The sequence below is a fragment of the Xenopus laevis genome, chromosome 6L (genome assembly GCF_017654675.1).
Source record: "Xenopus laevis strain J_2021 chromosome 6L, Xenopus_laevis_v10.1, whole genome shotgun sequence".
Lineage (NCBI taxonomy): Eukaryota > Metazoa > Chordata > Amphibia > Anura > Pipidae > Xenopus > Xenopus laevis.
This window is the reverse complement of record NC_054381.1, coordinates 19,061,332-19,080,012: the sequence shown is the minus strand read 5'-3', so window position 1 is coordinate 19,080,012 and position 18,681 is coordinate 19,061,332. Positions and strand designations below refer to the sequence as shown.

The following is an 18,681-nucleotide window of genomic DNA, read 5'->3' as shown; positions in this document are numbered from 1 at the left end:
CATGCAGGCACGTTTTGATGCGCATGTTTGCAGCTATTCTATCAGAAAAGAAGTGAAACTGCTTCTAAACCACAAAATGCTAACTGTAAATGAAATGTAGCTTGCACAGAAGCTTTAGCCCGCACAGTCACGTATGCACCGAGCTGCACTACATCTATTGTCAAAGGACGGCCCTGGTATTCTTCAGCATCCATGAATATATTTATTAAATAGAAATGTCTAGTGATAATTGTTTAATATAATGCAGGTTATACTAGGTGCAACAGAATGAGCATTGCAAGACTGAAGGGGTAGGCTAAAATGCTTGGAACCACCCCATGAGCCATTACCCTCAAAGGAACAGTAACTCCAACAAATGAAAGAGTTTTAAAGGTACAGTTCAGTGTAAAAATAAAAACTGGGTAAATAGATAGGCTGTGCAAAATAAAACATCTTTCTAATATAGTTAGTTAGGCAAAAATGTAATGTATAAAGGCTGGAGTGAGTGATGTCTAAAGCTGGCCATAGATGCAAAGATCAAATAAAGTAGAAAAAGAACAGAACAGCCGATGTTCTGCCCCTGACAGCAATTGTACGAAAGTTATGTCCGACCAAAGCTAGTGACTGTCTCCCACTGAAAATCGTACGATCGGCAATAAATGCAGAGAAATTATCAGCAGCCGACAGACATCTTTTAACCTGTCCAAACGACCAAACGACGATCTCCGTGAGAAGTAAAATGTCGGGACTCTCCACACACGGTCCGAAAATCGTACGAATCATCGATTCGTGCGATTTTCGGACCGTGTGTGGAGAGTCCCGACATTTTTCAACCCATGGAGATTGGTCGTTTGGTTTGGTTTGTAGCAGATTCATTTTCCGAAGTCGTGAGACAACTTTGGAAAACGAATCGCCGCGTATACTTAGTGCCGGGCGATTTTTCATTTTAGCCAGGGCAAGAGTGAGGGATGGCGTTCGGTGAGATTGGTCGTCGCAAAGACGAAGCGATTAGTCACCAGGAGACTAAATCTCCCCGAAATGCCCAGTGTGACCTTACCCTTAAGCTTGAATGGCTGCCCCCATGGCTACACGGCAGCTTGTTTATATAAACTATAGTAGTCTGAAGTAGTACTAGTATGTTCTGAAGCAAACTCATAACTTTTACCAGGGCAGGGCAACAGTACATAATATTTAAGTTACTTTAAAACACTTTTTTGCTGTTACTGTTCCTTTAAAGGAGTTGTTCACCTTTAAATTAACTTTTAGTATGATGTAGAGAGTGATACTATGAGACAATTTGCCATTATTTTTTATGTTTTCCTTATTTGTGTTTTTTTTAGTTAATTCGCTTTTTATTCCGCAACTCTCCTGTTTGCAATGTCAGTGCTTGACAAAGGGGTACTACCCCGAAACGTTGCTTCTCTGCAAATAAAGACACAAGGGATTCCCCTTTTTGAATTGCCGTGTGTGCCAGTGTATTTCTACTATTTGCAATGTCAGCAAAGCCACCCTTGCAGCTCTCTTGGTTTCTATTGATTGGTTACCAGTCAGTGACTTAAGGGGGGGGGCACATGGGCCATAACTGTTTGCTTTTGAATCTGAGCTGAATGCTAACGATCAATTGCAAATTATGTCCCATGTGGCCCCCCTTCAAGTCTAAAGCTGGCCATAGACGCAAAGATCCAATCGTACGAATTGAGAATTCGTACGATATTCAGACCGTGTGTGGAGAGTCCCGACAATTTTCGTCCGGCGGAGATCGGTCGTTTGCTCGATCGGACAGGTTAGAAAATTTCTGTCGGCTGCCGATAATATCTCTGCGTGTATTGCCGATCGTATGATTGGCTGATCTGTTCTTTTGTACTTTATTTGATCTGAATGGTAAGACTTTGATCTGAATGGTTCGTGGCAGGTCAGGAGATGGGAAAGTCCGATCGTACGTTGATTCGTACGATCAGATCTTTGCATCTGTGGCCAGCTTAACTCAGAGAGCTGGAAAGCAGGAAGCAGTGTTCTCTTCTGTTATATTAGACATCCGGTCACTCCAGCCTTTATACATTACATTTTTGACTAACTAACTATATTAGAAACATTTTTTTATTTTTCACAGCCTATCTATTTACACAGTTTTTATTTTCACATGAACTGTTCCTTTAAAGAGCTAGCTAGTGAGTACACTGATCAGCTCCCAGTGAGCCTGGTTCTTAACAACATCATCACTAAATCCTGGTTAAGAGTGATGACATCACAAAGTACAATCACTAACCAATATTGTCTGATGATGAAATGTCGTTAAATCATGGAAATGAATGCTGCAATGGAATACTAGGCTGAGTGGGGTTTACATATAATGGCAATGCCCAAAGCTGAAATCTGATGCGCACTGTAATTTGTGTTGCAAAAGTCTGCAGATAACTTACCTTTGCACTTAGGTGGAAACCATATTTTGATATAATTACATACAAGGCAGTGTGACACATGCAACCAAACAGAGCAGGGATCATAAAACTCACCTCATAAATGAAGTACACTTTGGCTTGTACGTAGATGCCCATTCGCACTACAGCGCGCACAGCTGCATTCATACCTTAGGGGGGAAAAGAAAGTGCATTAATCACAAGGAAATACTTTGGCAATCATGCATAGCTTCTTTAGTTGAATACATGTATTCCGTTATCCGGAAACACATTATCCAGAAAGCTCTGTATTAAGGAAACCCCCTAGACTCCATTTTTTAATAATGATTTCCTTTTTCTCTGTAATAACAAAACAACTAAGATATGATTAATCCTTACTGGAAGCAAAACCAACCTTTTGGGTTTATTGAGGAGCAAAGTCGAAGGTCGAATTTATGTGAAACATTTTTTTTTTACTTTAATAAATTTGAATGTACTCAAAAATCAAATCAAAACGTGATTTTTTAAAATCGAACGAATGTTACTCATCAAATTCGAATCGAATGAAACGCGATGCGAGTTTTTCCTCTGAAAAAACTGTCAGGAAGGCTATTAACATCTTCAAATGGGACAAGAGACCCCTGCCATTGACTTGTGAATGAAATCGGCAGGGTTTAGGTGGCAAATATTCTAAATAGAACTGTATCCATGGTCTATGTGTGATAAATCTCACATTCAAATTTACATTCGAATTGATGCTTTTAAATTCAATTTTGTGAGTTTTGACACAAAAAAATGTAAAAAAACGAAACCTCAAAGGGGTAATTCACCTTTCAAACACTTTTTTTCAATTCAGTTGTTTTTAGATTATTCTCCAGAAATAAAAATACTTTTTTTAAATTACTTTCCATTATTTATTTTTACTGTTTTTCCAAAATCCAAGTTTAAAGTTGAATGCCTGTCTCTAGTGTTTGAGTCTGGCAGCTCAGTAATTCAGGTGGAGACTATAAACTGCCACAATTTTGCAACATTTAGTTGATACATTTCTCAGCAGCATCTCTGGAGCATTAGCAACTATTGTCTCAAGTCTAACAGCTGCCTGTAATGAAACCCAGAGATTCTGCTCAGCAGGCACAAAGATAAGAAAAGTGTCAATTAAATGTATCCGTTTAGAACAGTTCACAGGGTCGGCGACCCCCCGTCCCAGAACTGCTTCAGAAGGTGAAAAATGACACTTTACACTTCAATATTAGAAAAACGGTGACACATAGAAACACATTGGAAAAAGTCGTTATTTCTGGTGATCTATCTGAAAACAACTAGTTGTTTGATGGTGAACCACCCCTAAATAAATAATAAATCTGCCCCTGAATGTTTATGTTTTTCTAGTAGACTTAGGGGCCGATTCACAAAGGGTCAAATATCGAGGGTTAATTAACCCTCGATATTCGACTGGGAATTAAAATCCTTCGACTTCGAATATTGAAGTCGAAGGATTTTAGCGCAAATAGTTCGATCGAACGATTATTCCTTCAATCGAACGAAAAAATCCTTTGAATCGAACGATCCAACGATGGAAGGAATATCCTTCGATCAAAAAAAGTTAGGAAAGCCTATGGGGACCTTCCCCATAGGCTAACATTGAGTTCGGTAGCTTTTAGATGGCGAACTAGGGGGTCGAGGTTTTTTCTTAAAGAGACAGTACTTCGACTATCGAATGGTCGAATTCGAAGTCATAGTCGAAGGTCGTAGTAGCCCAAAAAACACTTCGAAATTCGAAGTTTTTTTACTTCGAATCCTTCACTCGAAGTAAGTGAATCGGCCCCTTAAGGTATGACAATCCAAATTACAGAAAGATCCGTTATCCAGAAAGCCCCAGCTTCCGAGCATTCTGGAAAACAGGTCCCATACCCGTATAAAGCTTTGAGTACTGTATGGATATATGATAAGTACAATGTATATGTGCATGTCATAAATGGATAAATGAAGGGCATACAGTATTTAGGGTATGCCATAAAAAGTAATTATAAGCTGCCTTGCATAATGGAACATGCACTACTTTGAGTCTACACCTGCCATCACCCCACACCTTGCATAGATAGTGTGCAGTATAGTTGTAAGGGATCAGTTTACAGATTCCAAGTCCTGTAAGGATCCCATTGTGACTGCAGGGAATAGGACATTCAGGGCGGTCATTCGAGGGTTATTGAGGGTGGGTCACAGGGGGCACATATAATATAGTTGATTTTTCTTTAGCTAAATGTGCTTGTATATAACACAGTGGACAACTCAGAGCAATGGAATGTCAATAGAGGGTAAAAAAAAGATATATTATCTGCATTAAAGGTCGTTCCATGGGTGCACATAAAAAGTAATGTCACAGCCACTTGAACTGAGCTGACACTGGAGTAGATAAAAGCATCACAGCTCTACGAAATGAATACCAGACTCTGGGTAATATGGCTGTAATGTGCCTGGTTCTACTGAAATGTACTGCTGACGTGACATTTATTTTTAGCAGCTCTTCTGGTTGATGTCACTTAGGACGAATTACTTTTTATGGCATACCCTAAATACACTTTTTCTTTAGTCAAGGCTACCCTGCCCTTCCACTGCTTTGGGTCACCCTGGGGAGACCTCCGCTACAGCAAATAACACCCAGTCTCTACTTCCTCCTCTGCTTTGCACCTTATTTGCTTCATATTCCCCATTTATTTAGTCCATTTAGCGACTTTCCCTTACTTGCTGCTACATTCATTCCATAAAGAAAGATAGGAGTCCAAAATCTGTAAACCTCTGATTCTGTGCAACCTGTGATAATCCAGTTACTGGCTGTATTCGACATCCTTGATACAGGTATGGGATCCGTTATCCCGAAACCCGTTATCCAGAAAGCTCCGAATTACGGGAAGTCCATCTGCCATTGACTCCACTTTTATCAAATCCTTTTTACAAATGATTACCTTTTTCTCTGTAATAATAAAACAGGACCTTGTACTTGATCCACATTAAGATATACAGTAGTTAATCCTTATTGAAGGGTAAAAAAATTCTAATTAAACTGAATGTTTAAATGTTTTTTTAGCAGGCTTAAAGTATAGATATCTAAATTAAAGAAAGACTTCTCTCCAGAAAACTCCAAAGCATTTTGGATAATATATCGCATACAGGGACTAACAATATCATTTATTACACAATGTTATTTTTTTTTCCTTTTTAGCCCAAAGCGACCTCTCTTAGGATTGGGGTCATAGCCTGAACCAGCCATGGGTGTTTAATTAACTGGATGGGATCCCTGATGCACCAAGCCTTCACTCTAATGAATTGCCCACTGCTCCCATTGAACTCCCCCCACAACCTACTCTTCCAACTCTTTGGGATTTATTGAAACCTTTACAATACATCGAAGACCTCATAGAAAGGCAGGTAATTAACGGCTGAAAATGTGTACATCATTGTAAATGTATTTTTGTCTGTTGTAATTCTATATATTAGAATGAGGTTTCACCTCCATAACACATCCCAAAAAATGACATGATTACAAAGGGAAGTGGTCCTTGCCTCAAGAGCTGACTATCCACCTGCTGTCAACACCAAACTGGACATCATGGATTTGACTAGGCTGGGTGAGCGTGGAAACAAAACTCTAGGGTTTTATGTACAATCCATTATGTAGTTTACCGTACTAGTGCCAGCCACTATTCATCCCTGTTTCTATTATATCTTTTTAATGGAAAGTCAGCGGGTTCAACCTTCGTTCCACCTTCAAATAATGTAATTACGCAGTTTCACAGATTATTCTTCACACTTCATTTCTGCTCCTCTAATCGGATTGCTAGGGTCCAAATTACCCTAGCAACCATGCACTGGTTTGAATAAAGGTGGCCATAGATGTAACAATTCCGATCTTTCTTGGAAAAGATCTTTCTTGGAAAGACTTCTCGTTTCAATACACTGGACTAGAATAGGAATAGGAGAGGACCCAAATAGAAATATGAGTAGGGATGCACCGAATCCAGGATTCGGCCTTTTTCAACAAGATTCGGATTTGGCCTGCCTGGCCGAACCGGATCCAAATCCTAATTTGCATATCTGGGGAGGGAAATTGTGTGAATTTATGCCACAAAACAAGGAAGTAAAAAAAACGTTTTCCCCTTCCCACCCCTAATTTGCGTATGCACATTAGGATTTGGATTCGCTATTCAGCCGAATTTTCGTGAACGATTCAGGGGTTCGGCTGAATCCAAAATAGTGGATTCGGTGCATCCCTAAATATGAGTAATAAAAAGTGACACTAACAATACATTTGTAGCCTTACAGAGCAATTGTTTTTAGATTCGGGTCAGTGACCCCCATTGGAAAGCTGGAAAGAGTCAGAAGAAGAAGGCAAATAATTCAAAAACTCTAAAAAAGAAAAAATTAAGACTAAATGAAAAGTCGCTTCGAATTGGTCATTCTATAACATACTGTAAGTGAACGTAAAAGTGAACCTGCAGAAACAAATGGCACTGGGAGACTGAAGAGAATCATTTCAGTAAATGTATGAGACTTGTTATCCAGAATGCTTGGGACCTGGACAACAAGTCTCATATGCATCTTTCTGTAATTTGGAACTTCGGACCTTAAGTCTACCAGAAAATCATGTAAACATTAAATAAACCCAATAGGCTGGTTTTGCCTCCAATAAGGATTAATTGTATCTTAGTTGAGATCAACTACAAGCTACTGTTTTATTATTACAGGGAAAAAGGAAATCATTTTAAAAGATTTGGATTATTTGGATAAAATGGAGTCTATGGGAGACGGACTTTCTGGATAAAGGGTTTCCAGATAACGGATCCCATACCTGTACTGGATAAGAATAGCTGGTGGTATGTTAAAGCCTCTGGAATGGATTGTATCAATATTGTTTTTCAACCAGATTAAGAGCCACTGTGTGATCAGGCTCTGCTTCCATCTCAAGTGTTTCAAGGGCAAATAGGACAATATGTTAATTCTAAAAGACAGGAATAAAGGATCTATTTTTAAACAAGTGTCAGCTGATTTATTTATCCTTATGGGTCCTGATGACACAGAGAATCCCTCCCCTCATCCTGCATTCTCCTTTCTAAATATGACCAAGCACATTCTGCAGCTTAGATGACCTTCAGGGGCTTTAAAGAGGTCATACACCTGATGAGCTGGATCAGTTCTAATGCAGCCTCCTACCTCCTTGTATCCAATCAATTCACCTTCTCTGTAACCCCCAGGGGCAAGTAAATAATAGATTGGCTTTTTAACTTTTCTTTTCACTGCTCCTGACATCCTTCATTGTCAACCTCTGGTGTCCAAATTGTTTCCAAGGTAATGTACACATCCCCCAAAAAATCAATGTTTTTGGCATGAATACCATATTATTACATTGGTTCAAATGTTGCTGCGTTCCTCTTTCTTAAAGGGGAAGGATATGCTATTTTTAATAATAAAAAGCAACATAACCAACATAAAACATGTTGCAATTTACAGCTATAAGATCTGTTATCCTGAAACCCGTTATCCTTAAAGATCTGAATTACAGAAAGGCCATCTCCCATAGACTCTATGTTATCCAACCTTTCTCTGTAAAAATAAGATAGTGGGGTTCATTTATAAAAACTGGGCAAATTGGCACCTGGGCAGTTACCCATAACAACCAATCAGATGTTTGCTTTCATTGTCTTTATTGCAGCTGGCTGGAAAAATCTAATCACTGATTGGTTGCTATGGGTTACTGCCCAGTTGCAAATTTGCCCAGTGTTTATAAATAAGCTAAGTATCTTCTATTTGATCCCAACTAAAATAGAATTAATCCTTGGATGCAAAACCAGCCTATTGGGTTTAATTAATGTTTACAGTAAATGATTTTCTAGTAGATTTAAGGTATTAAGATCCAAATTACAGAAAGATCCATTATCCAGAAAACCCCAGGTCCTGAGCATTCTGGATAACAGGTCCCATACCTGTACAGTTAAATAGGATCTCCAACCGAAAAGATGCAATTCTGAGCAACTTTTCATTCCTTTTATTTATTAAAAATATTCCTAGGTTTTAAAGGTACAGGTATGGGATCCCTTATCTGAAAACTAGTTATCCAGAATGCTCCAAATTACGGAAAGACCGTCTTCCATAGACTCCATTTTATCCAAACAATTCAAATATTTTTTTAAATGATTTCCTTTTTCTCTGTAATAATAAAACAGTAGCTTGTACTTAATTCCAACTAAGATATAATTAATCCTTATTGGAAGCAAAACCAGAATATTGGGTTTATTTAATGTTCACATGATTTTCAAGTAGACTTAAGGTATGAAGATCTATATTACATAAAGAGCTGTTATCTGGAAAACCCCAGGTCCCTAGCGTTCTGGATAACAGGTCCCATACCTGTATTTGCAAATTGCGCCCGAAAGCCATATTTGTTTATCCGTTTCTGTTCTCTGGTTCTGACTCTCATCACTTTATCAGCTGGCTTCTGCTATACCATTTCAGGAGTCAGAAACAGTAGTGTCAAGAATATAAACAGCTGGAGAGACGCTGTATTCCGTAGCAATTACAATAACAGGTATAAGTTCTGTTATCTGAAAACCTATTATCCAGAAAGCTCCAAATTATGGAAAGCCCGTCTCCCATAGACTCCATTTTTTCCAAATGATGCAAATTTTAAAAAATTATTTCTTTTTTTCTCTGTAATAATAAAACAGTACCTTGTATATTATTACAAATAAGATATAATTAATCCTTATTGGGGGTCCCTTTGCTGTACAAGGGTTTATTTAATGTTTGCATGATTTTCTAGTAAATTTAAGGTATGAAAGACCAAATTACGGAAAGATCCATTAACCGGAAAGCCCCAGGTCCTGAGCATTCTGAAACTATACCCCCAAAATGAATACTTAAAGGAACAGTAACACCAAAAACTGAAAGTGTTTTAAAGTAATGAAAATATCATGTAGTGTTGCCCTGCACTGGTAAAACTGGTGTGTTTGCTTCAGAAACACTACTATAGTTCATATAAACAAGCTGCTGAGTAGCAATGGCGGAAATTGAAAAACGGCTATATGGCACAGGATAAATAATGGATAACAGATAGCATTATGTTCTACAGAGCTTATTTGCTATCTGCTGTGTAACTTGAGCCTTTTCTCCTTTGAGTAGCTGCCCCCATGCCTACACAGCAGCTTATTTATATAAACAATGGCAGTGTTTCTGAAGCAAACACAGCAGTTTTACTAGTGCAGGGCAACACTGCATTATATTTTTATTACTTTAAAACAATTTCATTTTTTGATGTTACTGGTCCTTTAAGTAACAGATTGGTTCATGTGACGTAACATGTATGGTTTGTTTATGTGCACAGCGAATCATATGATCCCAGGGGGTGGCCCTTATTTTTTAAAATGGCAATTTTCTATTTAGGATTACCCAATGGCACATACTACTAAAAAAGTATATTATTATGAAAATGGTTTATTTACATGAAGCAGGGTTTTACATATGAGCTGTTTTATGCGATCTCTTTTTATAGAGACCTACATTGTTTGGGGGGGTATCGTTTTCCTCTAAGGTTTCTGATTATGGAAGTGCGTTCCCTTATCTGTGGGCGCCTTAGCAACAGATTCTGAATTCCAATTAATTGACAGTCATTTCTCAACGATGGGGAGCAGCTGCTGAATGGGTCTCTGGGGAGATTGCACTGCCTCCAAAGAGGTTCTGCAGCAGGCTCTCGGCTCCACCTTCAATTCAATAACATGACTATGCTGAAACTGAGTAATTGCAACTCATTTCCTACAATGCAGTAAAACTGCTGACAACGTGAATTTGCTATGGGAGGAAAAGGGGAGCTATAAAAGCGGGTTCAGGCAGTAACAGAGTGGGGGTCCCTTTGCTGTACAAGGATGAGATCTCAGCTCAGCAAGAGGGGAGGATGATGAGACTGTTACTCCCTCCCAGTCTATTACTCATAGGAAGCCGTGCAAGGTCTAATAGTGCTGCACGTACACACAGCGAGAGCGGGGAGGGAGGAGGAGGAAGATGAGAGCACATGAAGGGGTGGTAAAATGGCTGGAAAGGATGGGATGGATAAACTGGGGGGCCTATGTGGGGGATACTGAAAATAAGAAAGACGCGCAATGCTTGGGACCTGTGGAATCAAAAGGGGGACCGGCCAACAGCAAAGATATGTATATCCTCATCCCAAACCTCCCCTTCTCAGTGCCTAAGGCTATGATGGATTCCTCCAAACATATTAGGCACCTTAAACCTGTGACTTTGCAGATGTAAGGAAACTACAATTCCCAGAATCCCCCTAAAACTAATTGTCTGATTAACACAGTCCCAGACACTAGTGCTTCCGTATTTACAGGGGAGTCCAAATGCATGCTGCAGACTGTACTGGCTTCTTAGCAGACATGCATTATACGCTTAAATGTATTCCTGATGTTTATGATATGATGTGTCAAGCCTCATTACACTATAAATATGCAGAAATAGGTTTAGCCTGCTAGTCGGCAGCGCATGGACAATCCTCGGAAGTGGTTTAGCCTCTGCAAGCCTAAGTGGATTACATGGTTGGAAAACAGGAAGACATTTGTCGCCCGTTGTATCAAATTTTTAATGCAGGCGATAAATTTCCCTGTGTGTTATTGCCCTAAGGGTAGAATTATTATTAAAATGTATTTATATAGCGCAGCGCCGTGTATGTCTACTGTGAAACCATTACAGACTGCAGCAGGATTACCATTAAGAAGATATGCAATTAGCCTCTGGCTCATATCTGCTTCCTGTAATATCAGACACCGGCGAATGTGATAATGAGATGAGTAGAAGCCCCGCCCCAGGGTGGAAGGAGTATGAATGGGCAAAGGATAGGAAGTAGTAGTGGATACTACACAAAATGCCTGCAATGCAGCATCAATACGTGAGGCTCTTGGCTCCGCCCCCTCCAGGGCATAGTCTGTGTGCCGTTACCTGAATTACCCAGGTGCCCCGGCTGCGCTCATGTATGCTGTGTCTTTTGCTATAATGACTGGGTGGGACTGCTGGGGGTAGTTAAGCTATTAATGTTATTATATAAATGTTATTATCTACTGTAAGTGCAAACTGCATGGAGCCTTGGACTTGTCAAGCTGCTAAAATGGCTTTAAATTCAATTAGAAGGGAGGAGCGGACTGGTTGGAAAGCTTTGCTATCAATCATATACAGTAGAACCCCCATTTTACGTTTTTCAGGGGACCAGAAAAAAATGTTGTCAAATCCAGGAAAAAGTGAAATCAGGGAAATGTATTATGCATAATATATAGGTGGGACCACAAAACAACAATGTAAAATGAGGGGAAACGTAAATCAGGGGATGTAAAATTGAGGTTCCTCTCTCTCACCCTCCAGCATTTCTAGAACTAAAATTACCAGCATCCTCCAAAAGCCAAAGGGTGCCGGGAGTTGTAACGTGGCGGCAGCTTGAGAGTCACAATTTGGATTTTTCAAATAAAAGGCAACTGCACAGAGGTACCAATAGGAAGTGGTGATAGACGTTGGGTTACACTGAGGTGCACTCACCAGGTACCAAGCTGAGGGTTTATGTTTGGTACAGGCCCCTATGGAACAATCGTCATGTGGCAAAGGGACTGATATTTTGTGTCTGGCATTTAGATTCTGGCATCTTTGCAAGGAAACATAACTAACAGGTTTGGTCGGACTACATAGTCTCAGAGCAGAGGCCTTGGATAAATATAAGACAATTCACAATGGGCCTTTTTGGCTCCAGCTACTGAGCTTTCCATGTATATTACTTACTGTATATTACAGGTATGGGACCTGTTATCCAGAATGCTCAGGACCTGGGGTTCTCCGGATAACAGATCTTTCTGTAATTTGGATCTTCATATCTTAAGTCTACTAGAAAATCATGTAAACGTTAAATAAACTCAATAGGCTGGTTTTGCTTCCAATAAGGATTAATTATATTTAGTTGGGTAAAATACAAGGTTACAAGATTACAGAGAAAAAGGAAATCATATTCAAAAATTTGGATAAAATGGAGTCTATGGGGGATGGATGTTCTTTAATCCGGAGCTTTCTGTATAACTGGTTTCCGGATAACGGGTCCAGTACCTGTACTTGTACGCAACTCAAAGCACATGAAAAAAAATCATTGGGACTTCTCCCATTAACTTATATGCAACCTCGACAGTTCTGAGATGCCGGATTTTCTGATTCTGACTTTTCCATCTTCTGGGTTTCATAAATTACGAAAAAAATTTTTTTGTGATTTTTGCATTCGGAGTTTAGTAAATAACCCCCTTAGGATTTGTATATTGTGCACAAAAGGAGAGTTTATTCGATGTTTCCGTCCTAATGAAGGTCCTGGTTTAGGAACGAAACGTCGAATAAACTCATTTTTTTGCATACTATACAAACCCTGAGTGTGTCAGTCTTTACCTTTTGCTTTACATTTTTCACTTGGCACCCAGGTCACAGACTCTGTACATGGAGTGCACCTATATAATTGTATATAGTTGGCCTTCTTACGAATAGACAAAGGGAATTTTGTAGGGTGCTCAAAGGCCAAGGATGCCCATCCCTATTAGATAAACTACAGGTCAGATGCCTGTCTCTAGCTGATGCTCTCTAGTCTTAATGCTCAGGAGGTAAATGGCAACACGATACACCCTTTCCCTGTATACACTACCCATTACTGCTAGAAAAAACACCCCAAAGACTGTTCCTATACATACTGGTACCTGTGTGGCACTTGCATGTGCCCAAGCCAGGCCCAGACTGGCAATCTGTGGGTTATGGCAAATGCCAGAGGGGCTGCAATAAGGTGCCATAGAAAGTCAGTATTTAGTGGGCTGGTGGCGGCTGTTTGGGCCCTGAAATGCCAGGGCCTATTTTAATTCTCAGTCCGGAACTGGCCCAAGCAAAGCACTGAGATGCCACCAGTGAGTCCAATGGCACAGATGGGTACATTGTGAATCATGCTCACATTATATCCTGTATATTTATGCGTTAATTAACCTTTTAAAAGGGGGGATCCTGGAGACCCACCCTAAACAGAATGGTTGCCCCATTAGTCACACAGATGGCCAGTCTGGTCTGTGATTTGCCAATAGACCAGGCCATGAGAGTTTATAGGTGTCTGTAATTGAGATCTGCAGCCTATAGGTTCTCCATGATCTTTTGTATAACTACAGCTCCCATCATCCCCCCCTGCCCCAGCAGTCAAGTCTTGCAACTGCAGCTTTACTCCCTTCCTTCTTCTTCAGCCTCTTGCTGGACTACAACTCCCAGAATCCCTTGCCTGCCAACTGTTCTACCGAGAGACTTACCTTGGGCATCTCCTCCGCTTGTCAGTACCCCGATGGCTTTGCCCTTCCCGGACAGATTCTCGAAAAGCTTCTTATCTGGCTGTGCCATGATTGCCACTAGACTCTAAGAATAAATATATATATGTGCCTATATGATATGAGAAAATAAATATACTGTGTGAATAAATATAATGAAGGCTGTGATGGGGAAGATGCTACCCTGCCCCTTCCTGAGCCTTCGCTCTAATCTCTCTGAGGCCGTCACTCGCTCTGCTGCTTCAGTTCAGCCCCAGGAAACTCCGCCCCCTCGCGTATAAAACCACGCCTCCTTTCACGAAAAGCCACGCCTGCCTGAGTGAGTGACAGGTGCAAAAGGGTTACGCCTGGAGGTGAGGAGAGTTGACAGACTGAAATAGTAGGATCAGCTGAGCGGGAGAAAGGCGGGGCGACAGATAGGCGACAGGTTGTGTCCGTGTGTTATCTCAGCTGAGCCTGAGACGCGACGTTGTGTGGACTGTTCTATCTTTTAGCTCATTTTGGTTTCCGGGCGCTTTTTTTAAAACTGAAGAAATATCAAGGAATTTGTTCACGTTCCCTAATGCAGCAGTCCCTGTCCTTCCAGCAGTTTAAGCCAATCACCGGGTTCGCGAGTGTTGCTTAGTAACACCCGCCCGCCCCTTTAAAGCTGAGGCGAAATTTGCTTCGGCGGCGGAGTCCAGATGAGGGTGGGGAGAGCGCAAAGTGACTCCAGAATTGTGTGCGGGGGTCGCCGTACTTCTCTGCTAGTTACTAACATTAAAAATAACCACCACGGGGAACATTTAAGCACGAGTCCACCAGTCGGGGGTTTCCTTTTACTTCCTGCAGTAAAGCCATTATAGTTAGTTGCTGGTTTGTTGCTATGGGCAACCTCAATGGACACTAGTTTATAAGACCCTGTGAAAGGGGTTCATATTAACTTTTATTGTATGTTGTTGTAGCATGGCTAAATGCAACTTTTCAATTTCCCTTAGTTTTTTTTTTTCTTTTTTATTGTTTTTTTAGTTATTTGCCTTCACTGGCCCCATCTAAAAACAAATGCTCTGTAAGTCTGCGGATTTATAGTTATTGCCACTTTTTATTACTCCTCTTTCTATTCAGACCCTCTCCTATTCATAGTCCAGTCTCTTATTCACATCAGTGCATGGTTGCTAGGGGAATTTGGACCCTAACAACCAGACTGCTGATATTGCAAACTGCTGAGCTGCTGAATAAAAAGCTAAATAACTCAAAAACCCACAAATAATAAAAAATGAAAACCAATTGCAAATTGTCTCAGAATATCACTCGCTACGTCATACTAAAAAAGTTAAGGTAAAACAGAACAACCACTTTAAAGAAATGTAATTAAAGGAGGATTCAACCCTAATATTAAAAAAACTCTACCCCCCTACCAGGGTTGCCAGGTTGGCTATTTTACCAGCCAAACGGTGCTACTAATTAAAGCCCAGATGGGGTTTGAAAGAACAAACTAGCCAAGGTATGGATTTGGGCTACTTTTCGGGCTTTTGGCTGGTTTTTACTTTGGAAAGCTTTTTCTATCCCTAATGTACCAAGCCTGCCTCTCCCAGTGCATGCTGGGTAATGTAGTTTTTGGTTAACAATTTTTTGACTGCCAAATTTAATGTAAGACTACAATACCCAGCATGCAACGTGACTGACTTGCGTAGAAGTCAGGAGTTACCAGATTTTGGGCTCTGTACCCCAGTCTCCCATCACTCTTAAGCATACTTGCATTTTCCGGCGACTTTGCTCAATTTCAGACAATTTTGGGGCAAAAATCTGCTGGCCTCCAAAATGTCTAGAGGTTGACCTGTTTTACCAATATTTATTGAAATTGTATATGTATTAGGGCCTTATATCACCTCCTGGGACCCCCTCTGTAGTTACACCTCTGGTGAAGGGGGCAAATTTTTCCCATTTTGCTTCATGGAAAAATGTGCAAATCAGTGAAAATTGAAAAAGGTGTATTTTCACATCTATTCATCTATTTTTAAGACTTTTTTTTTCACTGTACATATTGTGCTATTTTTGGGCTACTTTTGAAGTTCCTCTTGGCTAGTTTTGGGCTGGTTTTGAAGCTGGTTTTGAAAATTAGACCTGCCAACCCTGCCCCCTACCCTACATAGACCCCCCCCTCCCTCCTCCCCCCAGCCTAAGTGTTACCCCAGGCGAATGCCCCTAACGTTTTACTTACCCCTCAGTGCAGATTCAGGCATCGGAGTTCATGGGCGCCATCTTCAGCCGCTTCGTAAAGAGACCGGCGCTTCGGCATTTCGCGAGTTTCAGCGCATGCGCAGTTGTCACGAAACTGAAAATTGCTCCAACTGCGCATGCGCCGCTAAGCTGGTCTCATTCCGAAGAGAAGAAGATGGTGCCGGCGAACTCCGATGCCTGAATCTGGTAAGTAAAATGTTAGGGGCATTTGCCCGGGTAACACTTAGGCTGTAGGGAGGGCATACCTCCCAACATTTTGGAAGTAAAAAGAGGGACAAAAAATTTTTTTCCCGCATGTAACGCAGCAATTTTTTGTCTCCTTATCTAAACTGTGTTTTTGTGTCTCAAAATTGTTACAAAGTATCTGATTTGCACCTGTTAGCTGTTCTGGGCTCTCTGCTAAAAGCCAATTAAGTGAGAAACTTTGTTTCTTTTTCTGGCTGTTCAATGCAGAGAAAAGAGGGACGTTCCAGTACAAACGAGGGACTGCGGGTTGAGCTGTCAAAAGAGGGACTGTCCCTCCGAAAAAGGGACAGTTGGGAGGTATGGGGAGGGGGTAGGATTGAATTCTCCTTTAAGGGTGCAAACCAAGGTCTGTAGAGTAACCCATCAGCAGGTAGTGTTTTCTTGAAACTCGACATCTGATGTTTCTGGCTGGAAAATAAACAAGCAACAGGGGGTGCTGGGAGTTGTTCCTGCTGCCTGCAGGGGGTTGATAGAGAATGTCAGATGATCATCACGATTTGCTTCAAGGGGCCGAGGGCCACTGTCTGAACTATAAAGTACAGTAATCCTGTGGGGGAAGGGGTTGGCTGATGGCCGCTGTACCACTGCAGTTAACTAAATATAACCTTTTTATATGGAACTTATAAAATATACATGTTGCGTGGCCCATTAGTAATTCCTTTGTCTTGGACATAGATGAACTCTGCAACAGGCTCCTTCACTGACTATTGATCTCAGCTCATTCTTAGTCTACGTATATTCTTTATGTGCAATCTATTGCTTCAAGGCCCATTCTAATTACCAATGAACATATTAACAATAATAATATATCAGTAATGAGTTATTTACTCCGCTACTCCAGTCTACTTCAGTTGTCTGGCCTATAGATTAATTTTAACCCAAACAGCTGTATAGTTGTCTCATAATGATAAAGGCAAAGTGGATGGAATTACATACAGTATTTAGATTGACATCATTACCAGCATTTTATTATAAAAGATATGTGTTTATAAAAATGACTTTTACTTTCATTCGTTAACAAACATATATATGTATGTATATAGCATCTGTTATCCAGAAAGTTCCAAATTACGGAAAAGCAGTCTCCCATAGACTCCATTTTATCCAAATAATCCAGATTTTTTAAAATGATTTCCTTTTTCTCTGTAATAATAAAACAGTAGTTTATACTTGATCCAAACTTAGATATAATTAATCCTTATTGGAAGCAAAACCAGCCTATTGGGTTTATTTCATGTTTACATGATTTTCTAGTAGTCTTAAAGGAGAATTCAACCCTAACGTTAAAAAAAACCTACCCTACATAGACCCCCATCCCTCCTCCCCCCAGCCTGTTACCCTGGGCAAATGACCCTAATGTTTTACTTACCCCTCGGTGCAGATTCAGGCATCGTTGGGGGGTAGGGCTTTCTCAATGTTAGGGTTAAATTCTTCTTTAAAGGGGTTGTTCACCTTTGAGATAACTTTTAGTATGAGGCAGAGAGACATGTTCTGAGACAATTTGCAATTGGTTTTCATTTCTTATTACTTCTTGAGTTATTTAGCTTTTTATTCAGCAGCTCTTCAATTTGCATTTTAAGCAATCTGGTTGCTAGGGCCCAAATTCCACTAGTAACCAAGCATTGGTTTAAATAAGGGACTGGAATAGGAATAGCAGAGGCCTGAATAGAAATATGAGTAATAAAAAGTAGCAATAACAATAAATGTGTAGCCTTACAGAGCATTTGTTTTTTAGATGGGTCAGTGACCCCCATTTGGAAGCTTGAAAGAGTCAGAAGAAAAAGGCAAATGATTTTTCAATAAATCAAAAATAAATAATTAGAACCAATTGAAAAGTTGCTTAGAATTGTTCATTCTATAACATACTAAACGTTTTCTCAAAGGTGAACCACCCCTTTAAGGTGTGAAGAGCCAAATTACTGAAAGACCCATTATCCGGAAAGTCCCAGGTTCCCAGCATTCTGTATAATATGTTCCCTAACTGTACTTGATCCAAACTAAGGTCCAATTAATCCTTATTAGAAGTAAAACTAACCTGTTGAGTTTATTTCATATTTAAATTATTTTTTAGTAGAAAGGTACGAAGATCCAAATTACGGAAAGATCCATTATATGTAAAACCCAATGTCCTGGGCATTCTACATAACAGGTCCCGTACCTGTATAAATTAAATGATAAAATATCCCAGTCAGCAGGAATACTTGTGAATAATCAAAATTTATTGAAAAAAATCTGACGTTTCTTTTCTAACACAGAGGGGCCCAATTACTTAGCTCAAATGAAGGGATATAATAAAAAAAACTTCGAATTTCGAGTGTTTTTTTTGGCTACTTCGACCATCGAATGGGCTACTTTGACCTGCGACTACGACTTCAAATCGAATGATTCGAACTAAAAATCATTCGACTATTGGACCATTCGATAGTCAAAGTACCGTCTCTTTAAAAAAAAACTTCGACTCCCTAGTTCGCCACCTAAAA

The 18,681-nt window shown here is 40.1% G+C and overlaps 1 protein-coding gene across 12 annotated transcripts in view; it reads right to left on the bottom strand.

Moving 5' to 3' along the window:
- The window catches only part of pfkp.L (phosphofructokinase, platelet L homeolog), a 68,837-nt gene extending 54,852 nt beyond the window's left edge, over positions 1–13,985 (bottom strand). For 7 of the 12 annotated variants that reach the window (XM_041565259.1, XM_041565261.1, XM_041565262.1 and 4 more), the window contains exons 1-2: positions 13,721–13,983; positions 2,493–2,566 (exon numbers count right to left, since the gene is read on the bottom strand). In XM_041565259.1, the coding sequence (XP_041421193.1) occupies positions 2,493–2,566; positions 13,721–13,808 (162 nt within the window). In that variant the 5' untranslated portion in view covers positions 13,809–13,983. 12 annotated transcript variants of the gene reach the window in all.
- Positions 13,986–18,681: the final 4,696 nt, after the last annotated feature.